The 21,418-nt window shown below is 58.8% G+C and overlaps 4 protein-coding genes across 6 annotated transcripts; 2 read left to right on the plus strand and 2 right to left on the minus strand.

Moving 5' to 3' along the window:
• Nucleotides 1–628: 628 nt before the first annotated feature.
• TUBG1 (tubulin gamma 1) lies at nt 629–7,608 on the minus strand. The gene is made up of 11 exons (XM_066205203.1): nt 7,476–7,608; nt 7,149–7,261; nt 6,465–6,632; nt 6,132–6,200; nt 5,241–5,320; nt 4,522–4,648; nt 3,752–3,838; nt 3,395–3,544; nt 1,955–2,107; nt 1,533–1,694; nt 629–1,316 (listed from the first exon to the last, which is right to left on the minus strand). The coding sequence occupies exons 1-11, from the start codon at nt 7,522–7,524 to the stop codon at nt 1,119–1,121; spliced, it is 1,356 nt and encodes a 451-aa protein (XP_066061300.1). The 5' UTR covers nt 7,525–7,608; the 3' UTR covers nt 629–1,118.
• A 197-nt stretch (nt 7,609–7,805) lies between these two features.
• On the plus strand, nt 7,806–14,576 carry RETREG3 (reticulophagy regulator family member 3). Its single transcript, XM_066205285.1, has 9 exons — nt 7,806–8,016; nt 8,540–8,646; nt 9,790–9,820; nt 10,903–11,029; nt 11,724–11,808; nt 12,191–12,328; nt 12,794–12,873; nt 13,229–13,361; nt 13,835–14,576. Exons 1-9 carry the CDS (start codon nt 7,820–7,822, stop codon nt 14,266–14,268), a joined length of 1,332 nt encoding a protein of 443 aa, XP_066061382.1. The 5' UTR covers nt 7,806–7,819; the 3' UTR covers nt 14,269–14,576.
• A 1,085-nt stretch (nt 14,577–15,661) lies between these two features.
• PSMC3IP (PSMC3 interacting protein) lies at nt 15,662–17,450 on the plus strand. Its single transcript, XM_066205289.1, has 8 exons — nt 15,662–15,787; nt 15,868–15,974; nt 16,040–16,129; nt 16,198–16,309; nt 16,423–16,568; nt 16,696–16,749; nt 16,828–16,887; nt 16,967–17,450. The coding sequence occupies exons 1-8, from the start codon at nt 15,757–15,759 to the stop codon at nt 17,024–17,026; spliced, it is 660 nt and encodes a 219-aa protein (XP_066061386.1). The 5' UTR covers nt 15,662–15,756; the 3' UTR covers nt 17,027–17,450.
• A 171-nt stretch (nt 17,451–17,621) lies between these two features.
• On the minus strand, nt 17,622–21,390 carry MLX (MAX dimerization protein MLX). Of its 3 annotated transcripts, none has more exons than XM_066205286.1 (8): nt 21,043–21,390; nt 20,811–20,847; nt 20,586–20,675; nt 20,050–20,156; nt 19,733–19,832; nt 19,370–19,469; nt 18,931–19,132; nt 17,622–18,818 (listed from the first exon to the last, which is right to left on the minus strand). In XM_066205286.1, exons 1-8 carry the CDS (start codon nt 21,175–21,177, stop codon nt 18,762–18,764), a joined length of 828 nt encoding a protein of 275 aa, XP_066061383.1. In that variant the 5' UTR covers nt 21,178–21,390; the 3' UTR covers nt 17,622–18,761. The 3 variants fall into 3 exon arrangements, with proteins under 3 accessions (XP_066061383.1, XP_066061384.1, XP_066061385.1); XM_066205287.1 differs by having other exon boundaries at nt 21,133–21,368; XM_066205288.1 differs by lacking the exon at nt 20,811–20,847 and having other exon boundaries at nt 21,133–21,371.
• Nucleotides 21,391–21,418: the final 28 nt, after the last annotated feature.

The raw sequence follows: 21,418 nt of genomic DNA on the forward strand, positions 1-21,418 counted from the left end.
AGAGGGCGTGGGAGCCCATGCTGCCACCGTGGCTGTATTTTTAGTCGCCTGCTCTGTGCCCCAAAGGGTAAGAGGAAAATGGTAATTTTCACCTTGGGCTGCCTGGGCTTGGGATGGCGCCAGCAGTGCCCCTTGTCCCCAGCCCACAGCTCAACTCCCACAGGTCAGGACCAGAGCTGCTCTATCCATATCGCCTGACACTGTACGGCCTCAAGCCCATGTCCTTCCTGATGTTGCTGTCCCCTGCCTTGGATCCTGAGTGGTGGGGGCACCCCCAGCCCCTCATGGCCCACCCCTGCACAGGGCCTCACTCCTGTAGAACATCCATGTGGGTGCCGTGTCTCTGCGGGCAGGGCGGTGCCGGTCCCAGCCCTGGTCAGCCGTGCCGGCAGGTCCTGCCAGTATTTCTGGCTTTGCTGCAGCAGTTGCCCAGTGCTGCCTGGGCCCCGTGGCACTGCCAGCCGGGGCAGAGCTGGCTCTGCACACCCCAGGACGTGCCAGTGAGCAGCAGCCATGGTGCTCCTGTGCCATGGGGCCAGCTGGCCGGCCAGACAAGGCAAGCACCAGCCCCAGTCTCTGCATCCGGCTTCCCTGCCTGGCTGTTCAATCTGGAGTCATGCAGGCAGCATCAGTGCAGGAACAGCCTTTATTAAAGCAAAATAACCTACAAAAATATAGATACAGCCCGTGCCCCAGGCCTGATCAGGCCAAAGAGGAACAAGGCTCCTGCCCAGGGCAAGGACTAGCTCAGCCACACGGAGCCTTTGGCCACGGGGGTTGTGTGCACCCAACTCAGGGGGCCAGGCCTGTTCCCAGCCCCAGGGTCACTCTCCTCCTCCTTCCAGCAAGTGTTGCTCCCACAGGCAGAGGTTCCCTCCCAGCAGAACGCGCAGCTGCCCCAGTCCTGTCCTGGGCCAGGGCACACGGTGGGGCGGGGGCTGTCCCCCGCTGAGGAGCTGCAGGCTCCCCGCAGAGAGCCTTCCGCAGAGGAGCGCAGCGTGTGCGGCTCTGCCGCGCCAGGCAGCGCTGAGGGGTGATAAACGTGGGCACGGCAGAGACGAGCCCCGCCGGCGTGCGTGGGGGTGGCCACGGGACCTTCCTGTCTCCTGGCGGGGCACTCACTGTTCCTGCGTGCCCCAGGAGATGTAGTCGGGGCGTGTGGCTGCATGATACTCATCGATCAGCTGCTGCACGATCTCCCGGGAGTTGTCCAGCTCATCGAAGTTGTCCTTGAAGATGTCCTCCTTGCGGAACTGCTCCAGGAAAGCCTCTCGCTTGCGCAGTTTGTCGTACTGCCGGCACGTCCGCTCAAACAGCTGGAGAGCAGCGCAGGGTCAGGGGGGCCAGAGCTCACCCAGCGACCCTTCCCAAGAGAAGGAACTTGGCCAGCAGGACTGATGGGAGGACCCTGTGCCAGACCTGAGCCCTGCTGGGAGCCACCCACCCTCATCCCTGGCTTTGTGACAGGCCCAGACTGAAGAGACACAAGCTCTGGGGCTGCAGGGCCCGGCGTGGCCAGGGAAGGCACTCACCGAGGAGATGTTGGTGTGGTTTGCCATCATGAGGCCACTGACGCGGTGAGCGGACGGCAGGTAAGGGGACTTGCGGGACAAAGCCACCTGGATGCTGGCAGGGCCCCAGGGGATGAAGTTGGCCAACTTCCTCTCCCGGATCCGCTGCAGGCTCTTGTGAACCTGGTGAGATGAGAACAGCAAGGGGGGCAGCAGGGTGAGGGACAAACAGCTTGGCTGCAGCAGACCCAGGAGCTGCTCCTCACGGGAGGCACAGCTGTGGGAAGGTGGATTTCAGCATGACTGCAGCCCTTCCATGAGGCCAAAGCCCAGACAGGAGCAATCTGAAGCCAGCTCTCAGGCACTGCCTAGTCTCACCCCAGGACTGCTCTTCCCTGGGCCACACCATGGCCATCAGTACCTGAACAGCCACAGGAACTCACCTGTGTAGGATCCACCTCCCCCTGGATGATGTTGAGGATGGCAATGTAGCAGTGGTTGGTCTGCCTGTCTCGCCCTGTGGACACCATCACGTTTTTAGGCTGCAGCAACCTTCTCATCACGTCCAGGACTGTGGTCTTCCTCACACTGGCCACCTGCACAGGCCAGCGAGGGGTCAGAGGGAGTAGGTGTGCTGCTCCCTGCCCTCCTGCTGCCTGGTACACACACACACAGAGGAGCAGGGGGCAGCTGGACAGAAATGCCCTCACCCTGGGGATGGAGTCACATGCAAAGCCACATGCAAGAAAGGGAAATCCCAACATCACACAACAGGCACAGCCAGGCCAAGAAACAGAGTGTCAGTGGAGGCTCCAGCATGGGGGGCTGTCTGACTCCCACCCTGCAGCACAGCAGGGGCTGGGCATGAAGCTCAGCTGAGAACAGAGGGACAGGGACCTGTTTTATGTTGTTGCTGTCAAACATGAGTCCTGTCCCACTGCCAGGCAGGGAGCAGTGGAGGTTCAACAGGAAAGAGGTTGTTCCCCACTGCATGCCCTCCCTGCCTTGCCCAGCTCTGAGCCATGGGCAGCCTGGCCAGTGCCCTCCCTGAGTGCTGTTGGGCCTTTGCCCAGCAATTACTGGCCAGGGGGTGCCACAGCCAGGGTCAACACCGAGACTACCCACAGCAGGGACAGCTGGGTGAGGTGGCAGCCCCCTCCTGCACTGGTTGAGCCACTGGCTGAGCCTTGCTCACACTCCTCCCTCGGAGGACAGATCACACACTGATACCCTTTTCAGAGCCAGCAGTTTTTCAGATTTGCTTCTCTGAGAAACATCCTGAGGAAATGCACACAGGGAGAGGAGAAGAGCAGCTGTTAGTTCCTTCCGGACCGCAGTGGGCCAGTGCAGGTGAGCACCTCCCAAAATAGAACTGCCCTGCTGGCACCAAGGGGCTGGGGGGCACTGGTTAGGGACAAACCAAACACAAGAAGCAGCACTTGAAGTGCAGAGGGGTGGCAAATACACTCTCAGACACAGACTGAGCTTCAGGAAGGGGCTGACACCTGTAGCCCACCACCAGTGACACTGAGCATTAGTATTTGGACCCAAATTGCAGAAGCCAATGGCTCATGGGGGTGGCAGGACTGGCAGCACGACTCTCCTGGCCTTGCTGTCATCACTGCTAAGGGTGGCTTATGCCAGTCCTGACCACGATGCTCTCGACATCTGTCCTGATATATGCAGCAGGTAGCATCTGGCACAAGCACAACTGCCTGCTCATGTCTGATTCACTGCACATGCAGCAGCCACGTGGTGTGAGGGATTTGGGACGTGCAGTGACAGCTCACACCGAGACCAGACAGGGCTGACAGAGGCTGCAAGGTGAGTGTGGCAGCTTCTCTGCCCTTGGGGACGGGAAGGAGAGCCTGGGGCTGCCTTACCGACTGGTCGGTGGTGAGTGGCGTGTACCCCGTCATGAGGAAGTGCAGGCGGGGCGTGGGGATCAGCGAGGCGATCAGCCCGATGAGGTCGTTGTTCATGTACCCGGGATACCTGAGTGTGGTGGTGCTGGCAGACATGATGGTGGAGACCTAGGGGAGAGCACAGGGTCAGCAGAGGGTCGCAGAGCCTCATGCAGACGTGCCAAGGGAAGCTGGGGCACCTGGAAGGGCACAGGAGCCTCACTCACAGCTCCAACTGCCCCCCCCTGAGCCCAGCCCATGAAGCAAGTTCAGACTAAGCCGAACACAGCAGGGAAACCCAATGGTAGCTTCTCCTGAGGGAAAAGTCCTTCTCACCAGCTGGTTGATCTGCGAGAATGACGGGTTCTGAATGTGCAGCCGGTCTGTTGCGATCCGATTCAAGGCTGTGTTGTCCAGAACCACCTGCAAGAGAAACCTGGCTCCATGAAGGGTCCCTGAGGCAGCCAAGGAAGGGCAGTCCTGACCATGTGTCCCAGGGCACTGGTGGTCCAGCACAGGGCCTGAGTGGAGCCCTCTGCACAAGTGGCAGACACTTAAAACCACAGGCTGACTCATCTGTGGCACGTAACTGACACCGTCAATGGAACCTCTTCCCTCCCTCCTGGCTGTGCTCCCCATGCTCTCAAAGAGCTCTGCCCCTGCAGCAGTGTCAGTTCCAGCAGCTCCAGTGCAACTGCTCCTCCGCTGCCACATGCAAGGACCAGCTGGGAGGATGTGCAGTGTCTCAGCCAGACCTGATGGCAGGCTGAAGGTGCTGCTTGGCTGGGGATGTTGTGGGTGCTGCAAATGACACAGGTGTTGCATTCAGGAAGGGGCTGCAGCACAGCTACACAGAGGAAGCACAGCCAGTCCTCACTGCCTTGGGAAGATCTGCTGGATCCAAGGCAGAAATGCCAGGCAGCTCTGCAGGGGTTAGCACCAGTGAGGGTCCCTGAGGCCGCATCTGCTTGGCCCTTCTGTTTGGGGCTCATGCTGCACTGGGGGCTTGCAGGTACCTGGTGGGCTGCACCCCAGGATGGGCTGCAGTTCTGAGCTGTGGGGACAGGGCCATCTCCTCAGGGCTGGCTGCACCATGGACCTCTTACCACACAGTCAGCATTCTGGGTCAGCCTCTTCAGTGTCAGCAGAGAGTTGTACGGCTGGACTACAACATCGCTCATCTCATCCTGGTTTGGGAACACTGAGTAGGTCTCCACCAGCTTCTTGGGATACCTAGTGAGAAGTGCAGCATCTCCAGGGTTAACACCATCAAGCTGCACTCTCCCCTCCCACAAGCTGCCTTAGCAGTCTCCAGGGTTCAGGACAGGGTGAGTCACCAAAGCTGCAGCCAGAGTGGCTCCCAGGGAGGGAGAGAATGTGTCCCAGCAATGCCTACCCCAGCAGCACAGGAGCCGGCTGCCAGAGGAGCTACAGGGAGGCTGAGCCATCCACAGGCTGATTAAGCAGCTGCTCACAAGTCTTTTCAAGAGGATGCAAGCTGAAACAGGCCAGGATGGCAGCTCGAAGCCTTCAGCCAGAGCCTCCCACCCTCCCCTGCACCGACAGGGTGTCCGCAGGCAGCTGCCTGATAAGGATGGCTGAGGGAAGGCAGAGCTTGGACAGAAGGAGTCCAGTTTCAGAGCCTCTGAAGTCCCCAGGCGTATCAGGAGCCAGCCTGCTGCAGGCAGCATGCCAGGGATTGCACAAGGCAGTGTTTGGGTGGGGGTGGTGGCTCTGAGTCAGCGCTCTCCTGCTCCCGCTCCAGGCAGGCTGCCCAGGCTGGGCCAGGCACTGCGGTGTGGGAAGGGGACAGGGCTGTGCTCACCTGTCATTCAGTCTCTCCAGGAGGTACGAGCCCAGCCCAGAGCCTGTTCCACCAGCGATGGAATGGCAAAGCACAAACCCCTGGCAGGAAGCAGAAGGTGAAGCTCAGCTCCAGAGCAGGCAGACAATGTGTCACCCCCACAATCTCCAGCAGAGACCTGCCAGACAGGGCCAGAGCTCCTCGTGGCAGCTGGGAGCATGGATGCAGCAGAGACCGATCCCAGCTCCTCCAGACCCCAGGAGCAGCCTCAGCTCCTCAGGCCACTTCTGCCTACACAGTGGGATCTACATCTCTGCCCACCCCACAAAGTGCAACAGCTGCTCGGGAGCTTTCAGGATTCCTCCCACCCACAGCAGGATTGGAATAACTCCAATGTCACTTCCAGGGCTCAGTCCATCACAGGAAATGGAACTGCATGTTCTCAGCCCTTTCCTGGGTCCTTCATACCCCTCTCTCCTTCTAGAATGACTGAGGCCAAGCTACCACTGCCTGACTCCAGTGCAGCTCCCACCTGCTCAGTTCCCACAACAGGCACTTGAATCTCCTGCCAGTTTGTTTAGGTGATGTTCTCCCTTCCCCTGCTGCCAGGTCACAGCCTGACATGAACACCTGGAAGCCCTGTCTGTACACAGGGTACAGGTTCAGGTGGACAGTGTAAAGAAAAACGCCCCACGAGCAAACAGTGAAAGAACTGGGGCAGGCTGGCAGGTGGAATGGGGATGGACAGATCTCCAGTCCCTAGATCCTCTCTCTACATGTTCTGTGCTCAGTCCCAGAAGCTCACTGAGCATGTCTGTGCCCACTAGAGTGCTGAGCTCAACCTTACAAAGAGCAACCTTGCCGGGAAAACACCAGGCAGGGCCACCAGATCCAAATCCCTTGTTTACTTACTTCCAAACTGTCACTCCCATCAGCCTCTCTGTCTATTATGTCAAAAATATCTTCATGGATCTTCTCTCCCTGCAAGAGAGATGAGGACTGGTTTTGTTCCTTTCCCGCAGAACACGGAGAAGAGCTGCTCAAGCTCGGTGTGAAGTCCAGTCAGACTGGCAGTGTGGTCCTGTGCCCAGGGTGCCACAGGGACATAGTCCCAGGGACATCAGTCCCTGACAGTGATGAGATGCTCTTCAAAAACTGGGACTGAGCTGACATGAGGGAGCCAGGACAAAGGCCCAGGGCTGAAGAGCTGCCCCGTGTCTCACCCAGCAGCACTAGAGCTGGTACCTGCGAGAAGCCACTGGCCCAGTTGTTCCCAGCTCCCCCTCCGTGTTCGGACAGGTAGATGTTTTCTGGGTTGTAAAGATTGGCATAAGGAGAGTTGAGGATGGAGTGGATGACGCGGGGCTCCAGGTCCAGCAGCACAGCCCGGGGGATGTAGTGCTCATCATCTGCCTACAACGGGAGCAAGAGGATCTTGATGCTGCTGCAGCTCGGTGCCACTTCCGCTGCCAGAGCCTCAGCTACCCCCTGGCTGCAGGTGAGCCCCACACGGCGACAGGGAGGAGGGAGGGAGAGAGACTGGTCCTGGCAGCCCGTCCTCAATGCAGCGTCTCTGTGCCCCAGAGCACTGCCAGCGCGGGAGGGGGGGACTCTTCGTGCTTACATAAGACACTATCTATGGCAGGCACAGCCTCGTGCCTCTGCTCCGCCTCCACAGCGCTCCACAAACAGACCGGGAGCGCAGGCGGGAGCCCGGAGCGGGCTATAAGCAGGAGCCTGGGCTGAGCCGCCGCTCCCACCTGCACGGTCAGGGCCCGCCCAGCCGTCCCTGTGCCCGCAGGGGTTGAGGAGTGCGTCGCATGGGCACAGACGGCCCAGCTGCACCTGCCCGGGCACGGAGCCCCGCAGGGACCAGGGCGGCACACTTCGCTCGGTGTGCCCCGCTCCACGGCCTGGGGCCGCCGGTACCTGGTAAAAAAAGACGTCCTTGCGGTCGGTGCCCTCGGTGGCGAACTCTTCCACGATGCCCTCGGGGCTGATGCCGTGCTCGGCGCAGAGCTGCTTCCAGAACTCGAACCCGACTGCGGGGAGGCGCGGTCAGACCGGCCGGGCAGCAGGACCGGGACCGGGGCCGGGGCAGGGGCAGGGCCCGGAGCGCCCCGGTCGGCGGGCCCCGCCCCACTCGCTTGAAGCCCCGCCCCGTCCCGCCAGGCCCCGCTAACTGGCCTCCCCACAGCATCCCGACCCCACCCGGTGCGCGCTCCCCCGGGCCCGCCACGGCCGTGGCGCGCTCACTCTGGTTGCCGCACTGGCCCAGCTGCAGGGTGATGATCTCCCGCGGCATCGCGGCCGAGGCTCCGCTCCGCTCCGCGCCCCGCCCGACTCCGGTACCGCCGCGTCTCCCGCCGGCGCCAACGGCAGTGCGCGTGCACACCGCTCACTTCCGGGGCAGCGCCGCTCACCTCCGCCCGTGGCGGCGCCCTGGCAACGCGCGTGCGTCCCGCCACGAGGTGCACACCGCGCCTGCGCCAAGATGGCGGCGCACAGAGTCGGGATGCAGTCGGCGGCTGGGGGCCGCCATGCCTACGGCGGGCGCGCGCGCGCGGCGGGCGGGCGGATGTTGACGCCGTGAGGGAGCGATGGCGGCGGCGGCAGCGGCGTCGGGGCCCGGGCCCGGGCCCGGCGAGCGGCAGCGGCGGGTGCAGGCGGTGAGCGCGGCGCTGCGCTGCCGCCTCGGGCCCTACGAGCCACTGCTGGGTGCCGTGCAGGCCGCGCTGGTGTGGGAGCGGCCGGGCCGCAGCGCGCTGTGCTGGGTGGCGGTGCACGGCCTGTTCTGGTGAGCGGAGGGGCTGAGACCGGGACCGGGGCCGGGACCGGGACCGGGCCGCGCAGGGCGGGCGGCTCGGCGGCCCCGCCGAGCCCCCATCGCCGAGGCTGCGGGGGTCGGTGGGCTTGGGGGAGCTGCCCCCGGGGTGAACGGTCCGTAAGGGACCGCGGGTTTGGTGCGTGTCCCGTTTCGGACGGGAGGGACCTGGGAGCGCTGGGTCTGCTGTAGCCACGTCCCCGTGCTCTCCTTCTACGTGAGAGCATCAAACTCGCCGGGAAAACTCAGCCTGCTCTGTGGCAGTGGAGGGAGGGCAGCTTGCCGGGACAGGAGCTGTGCAGCAGGGCTGTCCCGGGAGAACTGACACGAGCAAACCAGGGTCACCCAGCAGCTGTCCCCAGGGCACACTGCGTCGTGACTGAATACCAGGTGCTGAGTTTTCCCCCTGAGTGACTGGTTTTAGGTTGGTTTGTGTTACCCCTGTGTGTCTCACAAAGATCTGGCCAGTACCAACTCATTGGTCTCTTCCCCACAGGTTCTTTGCTCTGACTTCCCTTCGTTTGCTGTTCCTGACTGCACTTACCCTCATAGTAGTAGTGTGTCTAGACCAGTGGAAGCACAAAATCTGGCCAGAAATTGGTGGTAAGTTGCATTTTGAGCTCATAGCAGCAAATCAAGCCCTGTTTCCAGCCCCACAAGTACAGGCTCTGCACTGCCTGCAGTTACATTGTTAAAACCTGGGCCTTTTGCTGTAAGGGTCTAAAAGCCGGTAAGAGTACTGCAGGCATGAACTTCCTGGAGCTGGAATATTCTAACCTGTGTAAATATAAGTTCTTTTTGTGCTTGTGACACTGGTATTAGTCTTGTAATCCTGAACCACAGGGTGTACGTGACCTAGTGCAGGTTTGAGACAGTGATTCATATTCTGAGCATTCAGTACCAGAGTGAGAAATTGAAGCATATGTGGAACTCATCTGGATTCCTCCTCAGAATCCATAACAACCCAGTTTAGGAAGAAGACACGTCCCAGCCTTGCTGTTTATCAGAGATTTCTTTAGAAGAGGCATCTGAACAGCTGTTAATGAAGTTAGTTTTCAGCTTTCAGTAACCAAAGCAGTTGTATCCCCCCTTTGTGACATTAATACACTGATGACCACCCCCATTCCGAGCAGCTCAAGGTCCCTCGGCTTTGCATGGACAGGTTAGTTTGGAGGAGTGTGAGGGTCTGCATGTTCCCAGGGCTGGTTCCCTGACTAACCAGCAAGTTCAGCTCCCAGCTTTGTGCTTCAGTCTGTGTTCTCTCTAGTTCCTGGGAAGACATTAAAGTTTTCCTCGGTTTCAAAGCTTGGCTCAGGCTCCTCCTTAGGAGACAGTGTCTGCCCAGCTCCCTCATCCCTCTGATTTGATCTCTCAGAGTGGCTGGTACATCTCTTTCAAGTCCCAGCCCAGGTGGGAAAGTATCAAAAGACTTAAATCCCTGATGCCTCCAGTGTGCAGGCTATTCCTGCTCCCCTGGTGTGTGCAGGGAGTGGGGGAGAGGGAAGTGGGCAGCATGTAGTGTCCAACAAACACCGAGGAACAACAGGGAGACTCTTGTAGTCCTGTACTGTCACACGTACACACTCAAGATTTGTTATGGAGTGATGCGTCTCCATCCTGTAATTACAGTTAATGTCTTTTCCAGGTGTTCCCCAGCTCATTAAAGCTTTACTTAAATCCCAAGAGCTAAGCACTCCCGTGGCAAATTCCTTGCAACTAATGTAGTGTCTGTTCTTAATATTTTAGTGGCAAGACCTGATGAATTAGACAATGAGAGGTAGGCAACTAATTGACTCCTCTGCTGTGATACTTTGCTGTGATACTGTGTTGTTACCTGCACATGCTTGGAACGTTGGCTCCTTGGGGCGAGGAGGAGGGGGAGGAGGGAGCTGGGAGCTGCTTGATGGAGGGCAGATGGAGACCCAGATGCAGTCAGGTGGTCGTGAGAAGTTTTTGACTTGCCCAAGCCATTTTATTATACTTTGCCTTCATACCGGCACCCAGATATGCTTGCTTGGTTCACTGTGCCCTGAAGTTAGAGGTGCTGCCTTCGGAGCAATTCCTCTTGTATTGGCCTCCAATAGCAGGAAAACAGCATTTCTGTGGGAATTAATGAAGTCTTCTGAGACTTGATAGGGAATATTTAACAGGCTTGTTCCAGCAGTTGTTTCTGCATAGTTATGATCTGACTGCAGCATTAATAATGGGTTGAGAAATGCTGAGGTGTTGCCTCACTGCTCACACCTGCCTCTCTGGGCACACCTTCCTGCCCCACTGCCAGGCTGTGCTGGATGTCAGTTCCTGATTAAATCACCTGAGCTGGTGCCAAAGGACAATTGTCTTCATTATTTTTGTTTTTTTAAGAGGCCCAAGCACAAAAGGAATTGCTCTTTCTAACCTTCAGGTACTCGTGACTAGCAGTTAGGCAGCACTAACAAAACTGACCAGTTCAAGGCCTCCAGAGTAACTGAGTATGTGAAGTGAGGTGCAAGGCTGCTTCTAGACCTCATGCTGAACACTTGGAGGCTGCAGTTGACCAGATAAACACAGAAAAAGTAAATTGATTCACTTGATTGCGTCTGCACTGTGCACTCCCTCCAGCGGCATGGAAACTGGTCCAGGCCACTGACTGAAATTCCTGCTCCTCAGCTGCTGTGGGAGCTCTGGGATGCTGCTAGAGGGGCTGTAGATGAACTGCTTTGGGCAGGGCACTGCTTGGAGGGCAAGTGACCCTCGTCTCTAGAGCTCTGTGCTGGGCAGGAACAGAAGGAAGCATTGAGACAAGTGTTTGTAACAAAGGTCTTCAACTCTGACGCTGATGCAGCAATCTCTGTGTCCCAAATTCTGCCTTCACTGCAGCTGGGGATACGTCCACCCTCGGCTGCTCGGAGTGCCAGAGCTCTGTCATCATTTGGCTGAAGGATGGGTGACTGGGACCAACTTCTTAAGTAATCTCTTCGTTTTCAAGAGGCAAAGTCCTGGCAAGGTAAGAATGTAGAGTCTTCAGAAATAACCTGTTTGGTGTGGAGCCTCTGCTGACCACGAGGATCCTCCTGTGCTGGCATCCAGCACTGGCTGAACACGTTCCTGGATGGGAGGTTGCCACAGGAAGTCTCCCACAACACTGTGCCTATTAGGTGGTGGGGAAGAATAGAAAGCACAGGCAGAATAATCAGGTTGTGGAGGAGGGAGGAGAAAGTGAATGTCAGTGTGTGGATTGCACCACTGAAGTGAGAGCGTGGCTGCTCCTTCTGTAGGTGTCTGGCTTTTCACGTGTCTGTCAGACTTGTCTCCTCACTGGGTTTTAACAGTTTGAGAAAGTGTGTCAAGCTTTTTCTTTCTTCTTTTTTTGAGTTTATGGAAGGAGAAACCTGTAGCACAGTGATACTGTCCTTGTCCTCTTCACCTTGAAGAGCTCTCTAGTTTAGCCTCTCCCTTGCTGTTGTGTCCCTGCTTTGGGAAGCTCCTCTTGCCCTGAGGAGCAAGCCTCAGCTGCCTGTGGCTCTGAGGGCAGATACCCCTGTGTCTGTGCCCATGCTGGAGCAGGTGGTTGGACACTGTGAAGGCTTCACCCTCTTTGGAACAATGACTTGTCCCAGAATTTGCAGAGGCTGAGATGGTCAAGAAGTGAGTGAACCTACTGCTTAACCCTGGAAACTGACTCTCTCTCATGTCTTCAGTTTTGTCTTCTAGTGTGTGGAGTGTTCACTTTCCTGGCTGTCCTGGGCCGGTATATCCCTGGGCTCTTGCTCTCGTACTTGCTGTGTAAGTAAATCTCTGTGCCAAGACTTACATGTGAAAAGAGATGAGTGGCTGCCAAATATCCAAAGAATGGGGCTCAGAAGGAAAGCTTGTGTGAACGGCTTTAAAATAACACATTCTGCCAGGAATGTGGTGGTTCTTGACCAGGACTCGAAGTCTGGTCTGGAGAGAACATGTTTGCTTAGTAACTATAGATCTGAGCACTAACAGGCTGGCCTCTCAATTTTGTTAAATTGGCAGAGGTGATGACACCTGTTCCCACAGCAGTGCCCTCAGTGCTCAGATCTGCCGTGCTCTGTGTGTTGTGCTGCATCACGAAACGGGCAGAATGTTTGCCAAGCAGCATCCTGAGCAACCTTCTGACCCTCATTCCTGCTCACTGCAGTGCTCTTTGTCCTGCTGTGGCCCCTGGCCGTGTACCACAGGCTGGGGCAGCGCCTGTACCTGCGCCTGGAGCCCCTGCTGCAGCGGCTGGACTTCAGCGTCCGGGGATACATGGTAGCGAGGCAGCGGGAGAGGCAACGTGAGTTCTGTGCCGTTTGTGGCCCCAAGGATTTTTACACCTTGATCTTTGATACCCAAAACGGGCTGTGAACAGAGGCTCTGGCCTTGGTGGGCAGTAGGGGCTGCATGTCTGGCATGGCAAATACTTGGAACTGCCGTAGGAAGAGAGAGAGGCAGTTCCGCCTCTGCAGCCATCTCCTAGGAAGCAGCTGCTGTGGGCTTTTCACAGCACTGAGCTGCTCCAGTTCTTGGCTGCCAGAACTGTGTGTTCTCTATCCTGGAGAAAGGAGGAAAGGCTCTGTGCGAGGGAGTTCTAAATGTGTTCATTTCAGCAAAAAATCTGCTACAGCCGCAGTCAGAAATGATCATAGCTCTGCTGGGGAACAGAGCTGGCTCTGCTCTGTTATGTGCAGTTTGGGGTTTTCTGGTCCTGCACAGAGCCTTTCCCCAGCAGCAGTAACAGCTTTGTTCTGGTTTCTAACAGTGCGTGGCCGGGCCCTCGGTCAGGAAGCCACGGACGATGGGAGTGACAGTGAAGAGGAGCTGGCTGCATTCTGCCCCAAGGTAACAGAGCCTCTGGGAGAGGGAAGAGCTCAGCTGGAAAGAACAAACCACACTGTGGGGACATGCAGCATCTGGCTGCGTGTTTGCACAGTGTAGCTGAGAGTGATGGGAGAGTAGATGAGGACACTGTCCTTTCAGATAGGTCTTTCCCATTCTGTTCCACTAAAGAACGTCCAGAGCTGCTTGTGCCAGCTGCAGTCTCCTAGACTATGCAGTAAATGTAAATGAGCCTCAGGTACCAGTCTCCCATAAAGGCCAGGTTTATCTGGAGGCCACTCCATCATCTGTTTTGTCTTGAGGTATGGGGATAACCTTTCTAGTGCTGATGTTTTCAATTTTATCTTCTATTTCAAAGCTGGATGACTCCGTGGTTGCCAAGGAACTGACCATCTCTGACTCGGAGCATTCAGATGCTGAGGTTTCCTATACTGAAAGTGGGATGTTTAACCTTTCAAGGGGCCAGACGCCCCTGACAGAGGGATCAGAAGGTGAGAGGAAACAGCTTCTGGAAGGTGTGGAATGCCAAGCAGGCACCAGTGTGATGGGTTGGAGGGAGGATGTGTTACCTCCCATCATTCAAGTCTGGCTGTTTGATGTCGGCCTTGCTGCTGGAAATGAGCTCCAACTGCCTGTTTTGTTCAGAACTGAAGCTTCTTCCTCCATTCCTGTGGTGCTTGAGTGGAGTGAGGGCAGCAGCTCTGCAAAGGCAGATCCAGCTCTGCCAATCTGCTGTGGGTGCTGGTGCTCCCCTCTGGCAGGTGGCTGCTTTGGCACCAGCATTCCTTGCGAGTGAGCTGAGAAGTCAATGGGATCTGAACAGCTGGGATGAGGGGAGGGAGACAAAGACAGTGTGGTCTGTGAGCTCCCAACAGTCTGTCCAGGGGAGGTGCTGGCCCAGCTCCTGCCTTGGCCTGTGGGTGCTGGTGAGTACTGGCAATTAAAGCACTTTCTCCTCTTCCAGACCTGGATGGTCACAGCGACCCAGAAGAATCTTTTGCCAGGGATCTCCCTGACTTCCCTTCCATAAACCCAGAAGCAACCGGCATAGATGATGAAGATGACACCAGCATTGGGATCCCGAGCCTGGCCTACCGCTCACAAGGGACAGAGGATCTGCAGCTCCCATATGAGCAGGAGGAATTTGGCACACTGCCATCGGTGCAGAATCTCACCAACAACATTGCTGGCTTTGTCACCAGGGGCATGATCCAGCTGGCACTGTCAGGAGGCCCTCAGCCAGGCTCCTCACGCAGCACCAATCCCCAGAGAGGGGCAAAGACTCACCTCAGAGCGGCCAGTTTGGACTTGGACACTGACGCCGAAGGGGATGACTTTGAACTGCTGGATCAGTCTGAGCTGAACCAGCTGGATCCCACTGGCTCCCGGGGCCAGTAGACCATCCTGTCGCTTCCCTCTGGTTTTCTATTGCATATCATGGAGGGAATCCTAGAAGGAAAAGTCTTGCACAGTTCTCTCAATCGTCTCCTGTGAGTCTGAGTGATGTGACAGCCAGTCCTGGCTGGGTACACCACCGTGACTTGTGACTCTGTAGCCTTGCTTGGATTTTAAAATCAAGGACACTGGCAATCTGTAGGGAAGAGGTGTTGATGGGATAGCTCCACAATCACCCTGCACTGTCTGACAGGATGCTGCCTGCTCCAAACTTTCTCTGAGACAATAAATCTACTGTCTGCAGCTCTCAAGTCCAGTGGGACTGACGGCATCGCCAGGAACAATTGTGCACTGAGTTCTGGCACTGATGTGTAACCAGGGGAACAGGATGGAGCCCCTCAGACATGGTGTCTGGGACTCAATGCTGTTCTGTCTCAGACAGCTGTTCCCCCCTCCTAATATGTGCACAAATCCAAGTCTTCTCTCTCAGCAATATCCAACTCCAGGTGGAACCGAGCCCCTTGCTCCATTGTGGATGTTGTGCAGCCACAATGTTTTCCTTGCACTGGCTGCTCCCTTGGCTCCAGCTCCTCGTGATGCTGTTTTGTAAGAGCTCAATGGCAATAAGACACCTGCTGTGACCACCAGACCACCTGCAAGAACATCCACGTGTAGCCCCTGCTCTTGTGTTGCTTTTCTGAACTAACAGCCTTTGTTAAGAGCCAACTAACACTTTGCTAGAAACCCCCGTGCTGCTCCAGTGCGTTCCCGTGGGCAGAGCCGGGGCTGCGCATCCCCTGGCACTTTTCCTGGAGGAAGGAGGAGGTGGAGCAGGGCTGACAGGGCGGTGGTTTGTCCCCTGGGCCCTTGCTGCCTCCAGCCTCGTGCAGGCAGAGCCCAGCAGTGGGAACCGGGCAGGGACAGCAGCCCCGGACCACCAGTGACTGAGGAGGTCGCACCTGCCGCGGTCCTGTAACAAACCAGCAGACCCCAGGGAGAGCCGCCCCCCTCTGCCCACCGAGCGCCCCCGTTACTTTTCCTAAGCCATAGACCCGGTTCTGATCACGTTTGTGCAGCCAAGAACGTACCTCGTCAGGGACCCCGTTACTGCCTGCTGTTTGTCTGACTCTGCCTATTCGACTGCGTCGGCCGTGCCGGGGCTGAGGTCGGGGGCGGGGGGCGGTGTCAGCCGGGAAGGGAAGGTCGGTAACGGGTTATTCCATACGGGCTCGAGCCCCGTGCGGAGGTCAGGGGCCGAGGGTGCCGCGCTTCTCGCCCCGCGGCGGGAGCGCCGGTTCCGGTGGGTGAGTTCCTGCCTGAGGGCGAGCCCCCCCGCGGGCCGGGCCCCGCCCCGCTCCCGCCCCGGGCTGTGCGCGGGGCCGGGCCGGAACCGGTCTGCCGCCGCCATTGGCGGGGAGCCGGCGGCGCGCCGGAAGTGCGTGAACGGCGCCAAGCGGGAAGGGAGCGGGGTTGGAGGCCCGGGACCGCGGGATGAGCAAAGGGCGCGAGGCCGCGGCGGGCGGTGAGTGCGGGAGTGGCGGGGGAGCACCGGGCGGCCTCTGCGGTCCCAGGAGGCCGCGGTGACCGGGGCTGGTCCCTCAGGAGGCGCCACCGCCGTCCTGCTGCGCTACCTGCGGGAGCAGAACCGCCCGTACAGCGCCCAGGATGCCTTCGGGAACCTGCAGCGGGAGCACGGGCTGGGCAAGGCGGTGAGCAGAGCCGGGCCGGGCTGGGGCGGGGCGGGCCCGGGCCCGGCTGACGCCGCGTCCCGCAGGCCGTGGTGAAGGCGCTGGAGCAGCTGGCGCAGCAGGGCCGTGTGCGCGAGAAGGTCTACGGGAAGCAGAAGATCTACTTCGCTGACCAGGTGAGCCCCGGCCGCCGCCGCCCGCTGGCCCCGCTTGCCCCGTACCCCTGACCCGCCGCTCCCCGCAGGAGCAGCTCCCGGCCGCCAGCGATGCGGAGCTCCGCGGGCTGGACGGGGAAATTGCCACGCGCTCCGCCGAGCTGCAAGCGCTGCAGCAGAGCTGCCGGCACATGGAGGCGGGTGAGTGTGCCTGGCCGGGCAGCCCTGAGCCACCCCGGCATCCCCGAGGGCACGGGCAGCTGTGCCCTGCTGCCAGGTGGCAGCCCGGCCGGTGATCGGTGCCACCTTCCCAGAGCTGAAGGACTTGACTAGCTCCATGACGACCCCTGAGATTGCCAGGGAGATCGAGGCACTGAGGAAGGACTGTGCCAGTTACACGGAGAAACTGGAGAGGATTAAATCTGCAACTAACCACGTGACTCCAGAGGAAAAAGAGAAGGTGAACAGCTGCTGTGTCCGAACCCGGGGCCAGTCTGGATCCAGGATCCAGCACTTCCCTTACAGGCATGGCTTGCCCGGGGCTCCTGACAGCCCCGAGGGTGGCTCTGACCCGGTGCTGTTGGCAGGTGTGCCGGGAGCAGCAGCTGTACCGCCGGGAGTGGCGCCGGAGGAAGCGGATGGTAGGGCTGTGGTGTGGGTGGGCAGGGACGGCTCCCTGCGACTGCTGCCCGCAGCCCTCACGTGCTCTGTCCCGCCAGGCCACTGAACTGCTGGATGCCATCCTGGAGGGGTATCCCAAGAGCAAGAAGCAATTCTTTGTAAGTACCAAGGTTGGGCTGTGCCCGTGGCTGCTGAGCCAGAGCCTGAGCCTGTTCTGATCTGCTCGGTGCCATGCAGGAGGAGGTTGGGATAGAGACGGATGAGGACCACGGTGCCGTGCTGCCAGCGACCGTGTGAGGTGCTGGGGGAGCCTTTGTTCTGGGGAGAAGCTGCTGTGGAGCTGCCTCTGAAACTCGGCTCTTGGGTTGTTCTTTTTCTCTTCTTGCAGGACCGGGGCTTGTCCTGTGTATTTATTTGTTTTTGTTTAAAAATGTTTTGCAGTTGGAAGGGTGGTGGGTGGGAGTAACTTGGCACTGGCCCTCTCCTTGCAGTGGAATGTCATTTCTTCCTGCCCCCAGTGCACGGAGCTGCCTGGTTGGGTGTGATGTGGCTGAGGGGACATGTGGGGACACTGGTGCTGTGTTCCTGGTGTTCTGGTAAGGAAAGGGAGCCAGGGACTGTCTGGGCTGCAGAGCTCTCTATGTGTTCTAGCTGCTTCCTGCTGTGTGTGCCTGAGTTGGTCACATGATCGATTAAACACCAGGATTTTGGTTCAGCTGCACATCCCTGTGGTGTTTGTCTCTTCAAAGGGTGTCAGGGCAGGGTTTAGGCCCTGATGAGTGGGGAGGGCAGGAGGCAGGAGAGGGTAACCTGAGCCACAGGGGCTGGAATGGGCTTCTGTAAACTATCAGTTCTAGGGCACAGCTCCAGAAACTCAGCAACAGAAAACTCATTAAAACATTCAGCGTAATTTATTTAATTACTTTTCACAATAGAAAAATACATCACTTTCATGTGTGAGGTCTGTAACATTCCACATCCTCTTCCCAAGGCAGGAGGTAGCAGTCCCTCCTCAGTGCTGGAAAAACTGCCTGAAATTAACATTCTCTGGATGTGCCCCTGGAGCAGGAGCACAAACATGGTTATGGAGAACAAACCCTGCTGCTGGCAGCACCCTGGTCCCATCACTCTGGACAGTGACCAACCCTCACCTGGGTAGAGCTGTGACCCAAACTGGGCATGGGACAGGGTCAAACATGTCCCTGATAGCAGATGCTTCTACAGCTGGCACAGGGCAGCACTTTGGAACCATTTCAAAATTTACAATCATAAAAATCAAATCAAGGTTGATCATATATGTGTGTGTATAGAAGTTCTAAGGAGGAGCAGCAAATGCACATGGCCACACTATGCTACAGCTGCAGAACTCTCCTGTGCAGTACAGCCAGAGTTTCTGAAAAGGAGAGGTGTTCCAGCACTTGCAGGAACTTCCTGTGTTCCTTCCCAGGGACTCATGGCTGCACCAGCACTTAGGGGTTCAACATGTGCTGCCAGGGCCACAGCTCCCAGCTCTTGATGGGCTCATCCTGCTGCCAGCACTGCCAGGCTCCTCCAAAAGGCATTAACTGACTCAAAACAGCTGCTGCAAAGGGGCAGAGGACAGCCCAGTGGGTGAAGGAAAAGTGACTCCTACTGCTGAACCAGAAACCCATCGTTTTTCGTATGCATTTGTCACATTTCCCCACCGTGGGGATAGCAGGGCTGTCACAGGCCTGAGGGCACAGATGGAGCTGCTCTGGGGTCGACACTGCAAGGAGAGTCCATGGCACAGGCAAACCCATGGCACTGCCTGAGCCAGAGACTGCTCCCTACCTTCTGCTCCTCACCACCTTTCCCTCCCCTCCTGCCCAGTCCCTACTGAATGGAGCAGCAGTGTTTGCACGGCCACCGTTGGGCTTCAGAAGGAATACAATAAATAATTCAGAGAACCTTAAAAACAGCCACAAGGGAGAGGGCCCAGGCTGGTGCCTGGCACCCAGGCCTCTGGGCAGAAGTGCCCCGTCCCCACGGGCTCAGAAGTGGCACGGGAGACTCAGTAGAGCTGGCTCTTCACCTTGTGCAGGACCCTGATGACAATGTCCTGTAGCGTCTGTGGCAGAGAGAGGACACAATCAGTTGGCCTGTGGAGGGACAGCCACCCCTGTGCCACTGTCTCTGCCCCCTTGGCCATGGCACCAGCCCCTCTGCAGCCCTGCATTCACCTGGGGCTTACAATGCTCCTCAATCCAGCTGAAGACACAAGCTGACAGTTCCTGAAAACTCGTCACAGAGACTGAGGCATTGAAGGACTGGAACAGGGAGTCCATGATGCCTTGGAAAACATTGAACTTCACCTCGTCAGAGATCTGGTTCTTCCCCTCATTCGGGTTGTCCTGATGAGCTTTCACAATCTGCTCATAGTTCCTGAAACAAACACGGCACGCCAAGGTCAGCAGTGAGGCCTCCACACGTGACTCTGAGCTGCCACTCCCAGCTCCCACATCCAGCTCCTGCTCCCAGCTCTGAATTCCCACACCCAGCTCCTGCTGCTGGTTCCAGGCTCCACGCCTGTCCCCAGATGGAGAATCACTGCAGAACCCTGCAAGGATGTGAGGGAACAACAGGAAGTAGAGGGCATGAGCCCAACAGCTCTTCCCTTACACTTTCATGATCTTCAGGGCCATCACATCTTTCCTGAGTGTAGAAACTTCCTCCTCCTGCTTTTTCTTTTCCTTGTGCAGGAACTGGATGTAGTCAATAGCTGAGCATGAAAACACCGAGTGAGGATTTGGGAGCATATGTGGACCCCCAAGATCCTCAGGGGAGGTGCCTGAGCCAGGGCACCATCAGCTCCCACTGACCCAGTTCCCCTGGGGAAGGTGAGTGCAGGTGAGCAGCACCCAAGCTCCCCCAGAGCCTCATCACACCAGAAGGTTCTAAGGTGCTGAACTTTGCCCTGCACACCTCTAGGGCGGAGCTTTGGGGCTTGGTAGCACCTCCTTCCCTGCCGCCCTTGGGACTCACTTTTCTGGAGCACGATGGCCTTGCTCAGCTTCTGTGAGCTGATGGAGAAATCCTGCTGCTCACAGGTGGGGACGATGGCCTGCAAGTCATTGTAGCCTTTCTGCAGGGAAGTAGAGCCACAGAGTGTGGGGCTCATCCTGTGAGGCCAGGTCCAACCCAGCTCCCACAACACAGCCCATCAGAGCCAGGGCAGCCCCCAGCACACACACATGCAGGAAGGGCAGATCCAGCAGCAAAACAGAGAGGTGCTGGAAGAGCAGCGTGCTGGAGCAGGCTGACAGCAGCACTCCAGCACTGCCTGCTGCCTCTTGCCTCACCTTGATGGCATCTCGGCGCTTCTGCTCGGCCTGGGTGTGCGCCCGGCGGCGCTGGTCCTTGTAGGACTCTTTGAAGGACTCCTGATGGTAGTCACTGTCCTCGTCATCTGTGGGCACAGAGCGTGGCTGGGGGTGGGGAGACACGAGGAGGGGCACAAGACAGCTCAAGGGACCACTACAGCTGCAGCCAGGCCTAGCATAGCCCCCGCCCCACTCAGCTACATCAGGCTGGGCTGAAGAAAAGCCTTCCAAGGAGCCCTGCCAACCCTTTTTCTCTCCTCGGGGAGCTGGGCAGGAGGGAGATGCCGGCAGATTCCTTGGGAAGGTGTCAAACCCAGAGTGATTCTCAACTCCAAACCCTGCTGGAAACCACAGAACCCTGATGCTGTTCCCACCACCTTCCTCCTCCTCTTTCTCCTCAGGATAGGAATCCTGCCCAGCCACGCTCACTCCCTCGGTGCAGGGCAGACCTGGAGCCCAGCACCTGCCGGATTCCCGGCGAGCAGAAACACGCGGTCATGGAGGACAAACCCCACCTGTGTTGGGGACAGAAGACGCACTGGTGGAGCCGATGCTGTTGGCCCGGGACACTATGCTGCTTTTCCGGGCATTTTCCATGAAGAGTGCTGGAAGAAGAGCGTCCCGGGGTCAGTGCCCAACGCGGGGTGTGACCGGGCGCAGGGACGTGAGGGACGTCCCCGGGCAGCCGCTGCCACCCGCGAATGGGGGTGGCGCGGGCCGGGCGCCGCCCGGGCACCTACCAGAGTCCAGGCCATTGTCGCCGTAGGCCGCGTCCACCTGCGCGGGGCCGGCGGGCGGAGGAGACACGTCAGCGGGGCTGGGGCGGCGACCGCGGCCCGCGCCCCGGAGCCCCCCCGCCCCCAGGAGCGTTGGTCGGCCCGAGGAGCACCCGCCACCCCCGAGCCGCCGCCCCTCGCCCGGGCACTGACTCGTGCGCGCTCCCCGCCCCCGTACCCCCAGCCCGGCGCTCACCCTGCCCGGCCGCCATGAGCCCCGTCCCGGCGCGCCGCGCTGCGCCCCCGCGGCACCCGGCGGCCCGGCCCGACCCGATCCCGGCCCCACCTTCCCCCACGAGTCCTCGGCGGCGGCGCCCGGCGGCTCCGCCATCTTCCGCCCGCCCGGTCATGTGACCGCCGCGCGGCCGCCGGGGAACGCGGCCCGCCCCGCGCCGCCAGGGGGCGCCGCGCAACTCCGCCCCGGAGCGCGCGTGCGCGTGACGTCATGGGAGCGACGTCACTGCTTCGTGCTCCCGGTGCCGGGCCTTGGCCGGGGCAGCCCTCGGGGCACCGGGAGTCCCGCACCGAGCCCCGCGGGGCCAGCATGGAGCGGGGAGGGCACCGGAGCCCCT

The sequence above is a fragment of the Chamaea fasciata genome, unplaced genomic scaffold (assembly GCF_029207755.1).
Source record: "Chamaea fasciata isolate MVZ Bird 193981 ecotype frontalis unplaced genomic scaffold, bChaFas1.0.hap1 SCAF_27, whole genome shotgun sequence".
In the NCBI taxonomy this organism is placed as follows: domain Eukaryota; kingdom Metazoa; phylum Chordata; class Aves; order Passeriformes; family Sylviidae; genus Chamaea; species Chamaea fasciata.

What these genes read in the sequence shown, in the direction of transcription:
- MLX (XM_066205286.1), bottom strand. Translation starts at nt 21,177, where the DNA reads ATGGCGGAGCCGCCGGGCGCCGCCGCCGAGGACTCGTGGGGGAAGGTG. An exon ending in GCTCATGGCGGCCGGGCAGG is followed by an intron (nt 20,848 to 21,042) that starts GTGAGCGCCGGG and finishes GGCCCCGCGCAG; the next exon opens with GTGGACGCGGCCTACGGCGA. An exon ending in GCCCTGAAGATCATGAAAGT is followed by an intron (nt 19,133 to 19,369) that starts GTAAGGGAAGAG and finishes TGTTTGTTTCAG; the next exon opens with GAACTATGAGCAGATTGTGA.
- PSMC3IP (XM_066205289.1), top strand. Translation starts at nt 15,757, where the DNA reads ATGAGCAAAGGGCGCGAGGCCGCGGCGGGCG. An exon ending in GCGCGAGGCCGCGGCGGGCG is followed by an intron (nt 15,788 to 15,867) that starts GTGAGTGCGGGA and finishes CTGGTCCCTCAG; the next exon opens with GAGGCGCCACCGCCGTCCTG. An exon ending in AGAGCAAGAAGCAATTCTTT is followed by an intron (nt 16,888 to 16,966) that starts GTAAGTACCAAG and finishes GGTGCCATGCAG; the next exon opens with GAGGAGGTTGGGATAGAGAC.
- RETREG3 (XM_066205285.1), top strand. Translation starts at nt 7,820, where the DNA reads ATGGCGGCGGCGGCAGCGGCGTCGGGGCCCGGGCCCGGGCCCGGCGAG. An exon ending in GCGGTGCACGGCCTGTTCTG is followed by an intron (nt 8,017 to 8,539) that starts GTGAGCGGAGGG and finishes TCTTCCCCACAG; the next exon opens with GTTCTTTGCTCTGACTTCCC. An exon ending in CTTGCTCTCGTACTTGCTGT is followed by an intron (nt 11,809 to 12,190) that starts GTAAGTAAATCT and finishes TGCTCACTGCAG; the next exon opens with TGCTCTTTGTCCTGCTGTGG.
- TUBG1 (XM_066205203.1), bottom strand. Translation starts at nt 7,524, where the DNA reads ATGCCGCGGGAGATCATCACCCTGCAGCTGGGCCAGTGCGGCAACCAG. An exon ending in AGGACGTCTTTTTTTACCAG is followed by an intron (nt 6,633 to 7,148) that starts GTACCGGCGGCC and finishes CTCCCGTTGTAG; the next exon opens with GCAGATGATGAGCACTACAT. An exon ending in CTGGAGAGACTGAATGACAG is followed by an intron (nt 4,649 to 5,240) that starts GTGAGCACAGCC and finishes ACTTCTCACTAG; the next exon opens with GTATCCCAAGAAGCTGGTGG.